Genomic DNA, 11,079 nt, shown 5'->3' on the forward strand with positions numbered 1-11,079 from the left:
TTTTTTTTTGGTTTTTCGAGACAGAGCTTCTCTGTGTAGCCCTGGCTGTCCTAGAGCTCACTCTGTAGACCAGGCTGGCCTTGAACTCAAAAATCTGCTTGCCTCTGCCTCTCAAGTGCTGGGATTAAAGGTGTGCACCACCACTGCTCTGCAGAGTATAAGATTTTCAGTTTAACCCCAAGCAGCAAAATTACACAGGCCTTTGCAAGGCTGTTGCAAGAGAAAAAAATATTTATAAGATCTTCAGGCGGGTTTCTGAGTTCGAGGCCAGCCTGGGCTACAGAGTGAGTTCTAGGGCAGCCAGGGCTGTACAGAGAAACCCTGTCTTGAAAGAAAAAAATATTTATAAGATCTTTTAGTTTAATATCCCCATTATACTTTGTATGGCTACTGTGTTGATACTGGAAGGGTGAGGCCAGGTAAAATCACACCAGTTAGGAAGCAGTTGGTGATGCTTTGAAGCGAGACAGGTTGCTGGCTAAGACTAGGGTGATGTCAGCAGATATGATAGGGCTGCTAGATCAGAGGAGGCCAACTTAAAAAAAAAAAAACATTTATATAGGCGTATGTATGTATGTACACATGTTGTGTGCTTCTGCCTTTGGGCTTCTGGGGTTCCAAGTTGTCAAGTTTGGCAGCAAGCAGCAGGCAGACTTGCTGAGGTCTGGCTAGCCCATGTTGGCCTTTTGGCATTGTAATATGTTGTCACTTACAAATGTGTTAGGCTGCATTTGTCAGTGTTCTGGGCCATAGATTGGATATGCTTGTGCTCAATCATTTGTGGTTAGAAGAGGGAGGAAAGTAGTGAGGGACAATTTCAGGGGGGTTGCCTGAGAAGCTAGACAAGTGGACTTTACCAGGATGAGGAAGATGATGGAAAAAGCAGGCTTGGGGAACAGGGTTAGGAATTTCAGTAAACTGAAGATAAATGCTCATCAGACTTTCATGTGGGGAGATATAACTGAAGTTTGAGGCGAGCTTAGTGGTGGAAATATAAATTTGGAAGATGTTTGTGTGTTTGTAGAATCAAGTGTATATGCATGAAAAAGAAGCCACCAAGGCTAGAATCTCATTCTAACAAAGCATTCAAAGAGCCCAGGTTCTTAATTACCAACCTATATTGTCTCTACTGCTGGTAGTACTTAACTCAGGAAGAACTGAGGTATGAAGCTATACTCAGAGGCTTTGGTGTGTCTGGAGAAACAAAATATATAGCATGTGTAGACATTTAAATTACAATACGAAATAGTATATGATTACATTCCAGAGTAACTATCAAGGACCACAGCTTTATCTGTCCTGCAGAGGAAAAGATTACTTCACACAGAAGTGATTGACAAAGACCTGGTGACAAAAGAAGAACTCATGCTGAACCTTAAACAGGAGGCAGCAGCTGGGGAGGCACCTTCAGGCTGCCTACTATCAGAGGTGCTGTGTTCACAGTTCCGCTTGGTACTCCCTGTAGTTAGCAGTGGGAAAGGCACACGGGGTAGGCTGGAGCAGAGGGCCTGTGATGAGCTTCCATTTGTCTTTCCCTAGTGGCATTGTGTGGGCAGCCCTTCCCATGTTGTCAATTAGTGAAGGTGCCCTCAAGCCTTGATGCTCCGAGCTTTTTATTAGGGTACAGTCATGTGAATGGGACTAACGGCCTGTGTGGATCTGGCTCAGTGCCTGTCTAGCTGACCTTGGTGGTAGCCTCTAGAAAGCCAAGGTCCCCAGTTTTGTAAACGTTACTGTTTTGCTCCCCATTGTAAACAGACAAGATATTATAAAGTGCTCATTCCCAGAGCCAAGGACAAACTTACTGCATCGTAAAGGGCGAGTCACCCTTTCTGTGGAGTCACCCTTTCTGTGAAGTCACCCTTTCTGTGGAGTTAGTGTGAGCTGAGTTTTGTACCTAGCTTGCAGATGTGTCGTTGCTACAGTCTGATCTTGGACTTGAGGATGTAAACCTTGGAACAGAAGGCAGCCAAGATGCATATTCCAGTCGCCAATTTTGAATTGTGAAATTTATGGCAATTATAATGAATATGTATTTGAAAATCAAGGGTAATAACAGCATCCACTTTATAGACTTATTGTGAAGATGAATGAGTTAATATGTAGCTTTTAGGACGTTCTGACACATAGTAAATGTTATAAAAGCCATGAATTTCTTACTTGACAGTATTGGTTCAGTTTTGAGCCTTCGTATGTTGAAGACTAGTATTTGGCCCACATATCCCGAGCCTCAGGACTTTATTTCTGGAGACCTAGGGATATGTGTAGAGAGCTTCTGAGTCTTTGAATATTAGCACACTCAAAAAAGAAGTGAAATATTTTCCCTTAAAGTTATTTGTGTGGAGGTAATAACTGTCTAATTCATTTACTTATTCAGAGATTAAATCCGTAGCTGTTAAAGAGATTGAATTTAGTAGGGAAAACCTTTTGCTGACTGAGAAGTTCATTTTAATTTTCTTGTACATACAGATCAGTGTACGATGATCAGCCAAATGCACACAAGAAGTTTATGGAAAAGCTAGACGCTTGTATCCGCAATCATGACAAAGAAATTGAAAAAATGTGTAACTTCCATCACCAAGGCTTCGTAGATGCGATTACGGAACTCCTCAAAGTAAGGGCGGATGCGGAAAAACTGAAGGTAGGAATGCGTTCGACTGCTCCTTGCTTTTATTCTCATTAAATTATATAATACTATAGTGCATGGACTGTTGGGTGCACTTTCAGAAAGGAGATAGACAATGAAGGATCTATTTACAGTTTTAGGGTTTTCAAAAGGCAATAATACATTGGTGTTAAAAGCTTTTCTCTAATGTCATGAAAATTTACTATACATGATTTTCAATATAATTTAATTTATATTGAAAAAGTTATTAAAGTAAGTTCCTCTCCATATTTTGCCACATCAGAGGCATTATTTGTTAAATTATGGATTTGTTCAGTCAGAATATAAAATAACTATATGAATTGTCTTGTCTTTTCATTTAAAGTGCTTATCAGACAGAATGCAAAGATTGTGATTAGAAAAACCATCATGTGAAGGATATTCAGATAACAAGAGACCAGAGACGGCGTCATGAGGTCACTGAGCACCTCTGTTCTTCAGCTAATGAGATTTTTAATAAATGAGAATGTGCTTCCTCATAAGATGACCTAATGAGTCACTTAATATGTGGGAAAATCCAAGTTAAGCTTTGGCTGCACCTGCAGCTTGAACATGTTGCTGTGAACTGAGATTTCTATGTTTGATGTTCATCAACCTCCCAGGGTTTGCATTCAGAAAGTATGAATGTTTAATTACCGTAAAATGCAATCGCCATTTCCTGTGACAGTGAATGGTGCATAGACCTCATTGAAGTTGTCAGAGAGGGACCAGTGGTCAATTGGGTCAGTGATTTGAATTGTTTGACAGACTCAGAAAAGCAAGTAAAGTTCAAAAATCCTGAGTAAATTTGAGAAGTTTGCCACAGAATCTGTTAAAAAGAACTGTCATAACCAATTGAAGTTAACAAAAGCTCTTTTCAATCAAAAGTTCAAGTTCAAGCTGTAGAGTTAATTTGAATTTGCGTTTCTTTGTTCTGAGTTTCTCATGAAGCATGATCTGATTACAAGGGTGAGCTGTTATCTCAGGGCCGCTTTACACATGCTTGTCTAACTAAGGTGAAATTATTTTTAAGGTGCAGGTCACTGATACCAACCGAAGGTTTCAAGATGCTGGCAAAGAGGTAAGAGTGATGGATGGATGATGGATGGAGGGAGGGAGGGAGAGAACTCAGTATATGGATGCCATTTAACTGTTTAAAATTGTCAACATTTTGATTTTCTAAGGTGATAGTACAAACAGAAGATATTATTCGGTGTAGAATTCAGCAAAGAAATATTACAACTGTAGTGGAGAAATTACAGTTATGCCTGCCAGGTGAGTCAGCCTTAGGTCTTCTATGATGTTTGCTGTGGTAAAATTAGATTTTGCTAATGCCACGTAGTTATCTTTACTATGGGAATTACAAATTCACTGTGGTTGCTTCCCATCCACGCCTGGGCTTGCCTTCATGTTTGCTCTGTTCTCTGGATTTCCCTGAGTTTTAGAAAGTAAATGTTCCCAGGTTGCCCGTTTCTTAAACATCTTTGCTTTTCCTCTCTGCATAGCTGGCCATCTGGGTCCCTCCCACTATGAGCCTACCTCGTGTTTGTCTGTATTTTCCTCAGCATACTTCCCCTCAGGGAAAGTGCCTTTACTTGTGTTTTTCTGGCCTTCATTTTATTTGCTAATTTTCTACCTCTGGTTTTTGCATTGTTTTCTATTTGTCACTTAACAGGTTGATTTTGCTTTGTTCCCAGTCTCACTGTGCTGACCAGGCAAGAACACATTGAAAACATTAGGCAGGCCTTCGCCCTTTGCCTTTCCTCCTATATTTTGGAAAGACTTAGTTTTTGGTCTGGCTCAGATATTACTGGGATATCACATGCATTCTGAAGAACTAGCCAGTATTTTCTTTACTGGACTGAGTGTTTTAAGTTGGCTGCTTCCTGTTCAAACAAAACAAAGCAGGCACTCACGGTTTCTTTTTCTTCACATTGTCAGCGCCTGTTCTACTGTACTTTCTCTTTGGGAAGAAGCCTGACCCTCCATATCTAGGGAAGTAGAATATACCTTGTACACTATTTATGTGATATAAATTTAGCTTAGAGTATAAATGATATTGTCAGTAGTTTGTATTAGATAAGATAAATGTATTATTGTTTTCTTACTAATGAGAATAGCTCTTCTTAGAACTCATAGAAGCCCACTCAATTGAGTACATGGTGGACCATGGATTTCCATATTAACCTTAAATAAGTAAAATGCCAGTTTTCTAAAGGTTTCAGGGTTGAGAAACGCTTTGAATGGGGTTTAACTGTACCTCTGCCACCATTAGAGACATTGGTTGAGCCACAGAGACAGCTCCTTCATTGAAGGCTTTGCCAATTGTCACTTTATATAAAGCCTAAAGGTGGGTGCTGGTAGAGTGACAGAGGGCTGGACTTGGCACATGCCTTAGAGGGCTGTGTAGCAGACATCTGCACAGCATCTCCAAGCACGTGTGAATGCTCTTCATCGCCACACCCAGAACCTTCCCCTCCCGCAGCCCGCCCTTTTGATGAACAACACATACATTTCCTGTGTGTCAGGCATTGTAGAAGATGCTAGAATTATACATCTCAAAGTTTATTGTTTTACTGAATAATTATATTTCTGGGTGTTTGTAGAAGGGTCACAATAAATAAAGATCCTTTGCCAGGTCTGTTCCCACTGTTGTAACTCATGCTACTGTTAGCATTTGACAGCTAATTTCCTTGTAGATGCTGTGTAAATTTCCTTATGGAGTATGTGCGATTTATGTTGAGTCAAATGAATCCCACTGTCTTTCAGTTTTCTTTCTCTAATTTCACTTCTGAAGAGATGTTAGCAGTTTCTGAACAGAATAATGTTTGCTAGGTTCCTGTCTCACTGCAGGTGTCAGTATATGTAAATGAATGTTAATGTATATGATATTCGATATGTGCAAATTAAATGATTTTTATTAATTTAACACATAGAACTTTTTTTTTCGAAAACATTAACTATCCACCTGGTAGTATAGAGAAGACTAATGAATTTGTTATGTTGAACATATTTTTCTTATAAAGCTAAAATATTGTTTTTCATGCAGTATTGGAGATGTACAGTAAGCTGAAGGAACAGATGAGCTTGAAAAGGTGAGTCGGCTTCTCTGCTCTCTTAAGCCTTACCGGTAAGCACAGGCTGGCTCAGTGGGGATTACAGCAAGTCTCAGCTCTGCTTTCCACCTTTACTCTAACCTTACCATTATCACTCAGTAAAGCAGCAGTAGGCATGCCTTTATGAGCCCTCGTCCCTTACAGGTGATATAGATGACCAACAGTATTGATGAAGGATTCACAGGCAACCCAAAAGGAGTCAGAGTACTGGCATGTTACACCGTAATGAAGAGTTAATTCAGAGCGTGGGCTGAAGGCAGAGCCCAGGTGGCTATGAGCTGACAGCCAGGGCAGTGTCCTCTTCCTTTCTGCTTTGTAATGTTTGCGAAAATGTGACATGAAAGGCGATATGAAGTGGTGTATTAATTGCCACGGGAGCATTGATAAAGTGGTGTCTAAGATGCTTAAAAAATGAACAGTTCCAAAGCTGGAAAGCCAAAATAAAAAAGACAACATGTGGATGGGGAAATAATTTTTTTATGTATAAACAATTATTATAACATAATATACATACAAACCCGTAGTCAATGGATGCCTTGCTTCATAGTGCTGCACCATGAATTTCAGGAGGCATTGCCAGTTTGTATTAATTGTGGAATAGTTCTTTCCCTATTAAATATAATGAGTCAGAAAACATAAGTCTTTTGTTCATAAACTATTAGTATGTTCTCTCCTGTGTTGTTTGTTCTCATATCTTTTTTTTAAAGATTCATTTTTATTTATTTTATGTGTAATGAGTACACTGTAGCTATACAGATGGCCGTGAGCCATCATGTGTGTGACTGCTGTTGAACTCAGGACCTCTGCCGCCCCGCTCACTCTGGTATAATACACTGTAGCTGTCTTCAGACGCACCAGAAGAGGGCGTCCGATCTCATTACGGGTGGTTGTGAGCCACCATGTGGTTGCTGGGATCTGAACTCAGGACCTTCGGAAGAGCAGTCAGTGCTCTTACCTGCTGAGCCATCTCGCCAGCCCTTGTTCTTGTATCTTAAACTTGGGAAAGTTCTTGTTTGATGCAAAGAAGCAACCAGTCTACGAGCCCCACCGAGCCCACCAGGGATTATTCTTCCTCCTTTTCATTGACAGTTCTCCTCATAGAGCAAAAGCTCTCACTCATCACCAGTATTTACACTTTCAGTGTATAAAGTGTCTTCAAGTGACTGGTAACTGTTTTCCAGCTTAGGGTTTATCTCTTTTTTTAATAATATAATCTAATAATTATAATCAGATTTTCCTGGTTATGCCCCAAATATCTTATTTATTTTCTTTCCTTCCTGAAAAAAAATGTTTTAATGTGGGCTTTATTGTCCATTTTATTTATAAATAAAATCTAATAATCATTATTTTAGAGGCAGGTCTCACCTGTAGCTCACGTTGGCCTGGAACTCAGTTTAGAGCTCCAGACTTGCAGTGGTCCTACCCTCTTAGCCTCTCCAGTGCTGCACTGCAGAAGTGAGGCTCCACCCCTCTGATGGTCCCGGCCTCCACCTGTTCTTTGCCTTTCATGAAAAGTCCAGCTCAGCTCTGGAATTTGTTTCCTTATAATTAGATTTAGATGGGATGGCTTTGTGAGTCTGAGGTGTAAGTGGTGGTGTGTATCTCTGTCCCATGTCGCCAGTAGGTGTTCCTGTCAGCTTGTCCCTAGACTGTGTTACATTTGATCATTTGGTGAAAGAGATGACTACCAAATCTGTTTTTAAAATTTGCAACTGAGAAAAAAAGCCAGGCATGGTAACATACGCTTTTGATCTCAACAGTCAGGAGGCAGAGACAGGCGGATCCCTGAGTCTGAAGCCAGCCTGGTCTACAGAGTGAGTTCCACGACAGCCAGGGATATACAGAGAAACCCTGTCTCGAAACACACCCCCTGAAAAAAATTGCAATTAATGAGTAGTAATTAATAAATACTTTGAGTCATGTTTCCTAATAACTTTTCACCTAGTAGTTTGAGAACTTAAGAATTCTCACTGGAGTTATGAAATAGTGGCTTTTAAAAATGTTTTTATTCCATTTCTACTTATGACTGGCTGTTTTAGTATGGAGAAGGGAGTTTCTGTTTTTAACCTCTGTTTTCTTTCTTTTTTTTTTTTTTTTTTTTTTTTTTTTTTTTTGAATGTCACATCATGCACCACCATCCCATTCATCTTTTTGTCTACCTTTGCAGACAAGGAAACAAATCTCACTGGAGCAGCAGTGTGTTGGGGTGGGCCCCCTAGAATACCCTTTGTCCACACATCTGTACTTGCAAATGTCCATTGCAGTAAGCCATTGGTTTGGTTTGAGGACTCTGGCTTCTGCTACACTCTCCATACTGGCTCCTCACTCCTCAGATATCCTGTTGTTGCCCTGTATCATGTAGACTGCAGCTTTGGATCTGCAGGGCTGGCCCCATCACTTGCTCCAGCAGTTCATAGATGGGGTACATGTAGGAGTGGGCCCACTCCAAGCTCTAGATCTGAGCCTGGGTGGTAGCTGAGTTGGTCATCTTGCCAGATCTGTATCCAGGCCACCTGGCCCAGCTCTCCAGCATTGTTCATGTGAGGGGCACACACCCTTAGGGCTGGCTTACAGGTGTCCCCACCGCCAGGGCCAGCTCTGCTCTGCTTCCCAGGCTGCTCTTCCAAGTGCTGCAGGGGGCACAGTATGGGGCCAGCTCTCAAAGTGGCAGGAGGCACTTCCTCCCCCAACTCACACACCAGGAAAGGCCAACAAGGGACAGGCAGGGCGGGCTCTTTTGTTCTCACACCCTCAGGGATAGCTCACCTGCCAGCTATCCCTCTTTCCTGAGTGCTGCTGCCAGTGAGGGCCTTGGGGCTAGCTCAACACTGCTGCCCAAGAAAGGGGTGGGGCCAGCTCTCCACAGCCCTTAGACATCAGCATGACCCCAGACAGCAGCCCAGACTAGGGATGTGTGCATGGCCTTTGGTGATAACACCCCCAACCCCTCGTGCTGCAGGGCCACGGACGCAGACATGGCCATGGGCCAAGACTTCTCCGTGGCCTTAGGTGACATCACAAGCTGCTTCTTTCAGATCGCTCCTCACTACCCTCAAGTCTCCAGCCTGCCTCCCTTCACTTTGCCACACCCTTCTGCTTCGCTTTCACTTCCATCTCTCCACCACATCCTTGCTCCTCTTAGTGGCCTCTGGGCCTCTGGGCCTCTGGGTGTCTTCTGGGTGGAGATTGCCGTGGGCATGCTCTGTCTTGCCCCAGCCTCTGTTTTCTTTGCTCCTTTTTTCCCCTTCTGATTATTGCTGTGAAACCACGATTGTTTAAAAATTAAACATGTTAACTTATTCTATTAGATGTACAGATTGTTCTATTTTGTCTAGAGAAAACCACAAACCAGTTTATATCCTTATTTGGATACAAATTGTGTTCATCATTTGTTTTTGCGTGTGCTTTCCTGCCGTATAGTAAGATGGTCAGGACTCTCAATGCAGTGTTCTGCCACACCTGGGCTCCTTTAGACAATAATAATATTTAGAAACTAAGATTTGCCTATAAGCTGGGCTCATCTCTCTCCCCTCCCCCTCTCTCTCTCTTTCTCTCTTTCTCTCTCTCTCTCTCTCTCTCTCTCTCTCTCATGCATGCACATGCACACAGTGCACACAGTGGCACATATGTGAGCAAGCTGATGAGCTTGTTTCTCTCCATGTGCGTTCTCTGATGCCTTGTGTCTGCCATGGTTGCAATTGGGAAGTTTGAAGTCATTCTCATTTTTTATTTTTCCTTTATCAACTTCCCTTAAAACAAAACAAAACAAAACAAAACAAACAAAAAACCCTTTGGGGCTGGAGAGATGGCTCAGTGGTTAAGAGCACTCACTGACTGCTCTTCCAAAAGACCTGAGTTCAAATCCCAGCAACCACATGATGGCTCACAACCATCCCTAACACCTTCTTCTGGTGCGTCTGAAGGCAGCTACCGTGTACTTAGATATAATAAATGAATAAATCTTTAAAAAAAAACAACAACAAAACCCTTTGTTCTCTGTGTTCTGTGAGTTCTTCAGTCTAATGCTTTCCCAACTGAGCTATTTCAGTGAAGGTATTCTCAAAGTTCTTTTTGAGAACTGTTTTTTATTGGTCTTTTGGGTTCCAGTATACCTAGGTACCTGGGGAGCCACCTTTTAAAACTGTCTTTAATTTATGTATATGAGTGTTTGCATGTTTGTATGTGCACGGTGTATGTGCTTGGTGCCTGCAGAAGCCAAAAGTGGATATTGGATTTCTGCCACGTGGATGCTAGGAACCAAACTGTGGTTTTCTGTGAAAGGAGCAAGTGCCCTTAGCCACAGAGCTGTCCCTACAGCTTCAGGAACCACCCGTTGATTTGGAAACCAATCTTTAATCTTTAATGTGCTAGGGAATTTTCTTGATATAAATTTGCTTAGAACACTGATTTATCCCCCCTTTCTCCTTTCTTACCTCCCTTCCTCCTTCTCTTCCTCCCTCCTTCAGAAATAGCATCTTACTGTAGCCCTCCATGTTCTTGAACTTAAGACCATTCTGCCTCAAACACAGGCATAACAGACACAAGCCATGCCTTGTCACAAGTCTTGATATTGTTTTTTCCATCATCTTTCAATTTAAAGTATTTTCTAGCTTTTCATTGGATCTTTGAAACCTAGTATATTTATATATGATATACATAATATAATAGGATATTAAAATATAATTCAACCTAAGCACTTCTGAGTCCTGGATCCAGTTCATTGTATTATCTTGACCAAGTTACATGCCATGTTTCACTCTTCTCACCTACAGAATATAAATAGAATAGGCTGCCATTAAATTGTACCTCAGAGGGTTGAAAAAAATATACTCATGAAAATTTTTGTCAGTTCCTCGGAGGCACAAGTTCTACTTGACTAATCACTGCATACCTGATGTGTTCCAGAGTATCTGATACGTAGTGGGCTTTCAGGAAATCTTTGTTGAGTTGAAAGAAATCACTCTGTACTGGCTTAGTTTTGTGTGTCAACTTGACACAGGCTGGAGTTATCACAGAAGGGAGCTTCAGTTGGGGAAGTGCCTCCATGATACCCAGCTGGGGGGCATTTTCTCAATTAGTGATCAAGCGGGTAGGGCCCCTTGTGGGTGGTGCCATCCCTGGGCTGGAGATCTTGGGCTCTATAAGAGGGCAGGCTGAGCAAGCCAGGAGAAGCAAGCCAGTAAGAAACATCCTCCATGGCCTCTGCATCAGCTCCTGCTTCCTGACCTGCGTGAGTTCCAGTCCTGACTTGCTCTGGTGATCAACAGCCATGTGGAAGTAAGCTCAATAAACCCTTTCCTCCCCAACTTGCTTCTTGGT

General features: G+C 41.9%; 1 protein-coding gene across 2 annotated transcripts in view; it reads left to right on the top strand.

Annotated features, from left to right (window-relative positions):
- The window catches only part of Exoc6 (exocyst complex component 6), a 156,258-nt gene that overhangs the window by 34,721 nt on the left and 110,458 nt on the right, over window positions 1-11,079 (top strand). For both annotated transcript variants that reach the window (XM_031390196.1, XM_031390195.1), the window contains exons 2-5: window positions 2,470-2,641; window positions 3,678-3,725; window positions 3,829-3,919; window positions 5,694-5,739. In XM_031390196.1, the coding sequence (XP_031246056.1) occupies window positions 2,470-2,641; window positions 3,678-3,725; window positions 3,829-3,919; window positions 5,694-5,739 (357 nt within the window). The remainder of the gene's footprint in view (window positions 1-2,469; window positions 2,642-3,677; window positions 3,726-3,828; window positions 3,920-5,693; window positions 5,740-11,079) is intronic.

Source organism: Mastomys coucha, unplaced genomic scaffold (genome assembly GCF_008632895.1).
Source record: "Mastomys coucha isolate ucsf_1 unplaced genomic scaffold, UCSF_Mcou_1 pScaffold21, whole genome shotgun sequence".
NCBI lineage: Eukaryota > Metazoa > Chordata > Mammalia > Rodentia > Muridae > Mastomys > Mastomys coucha.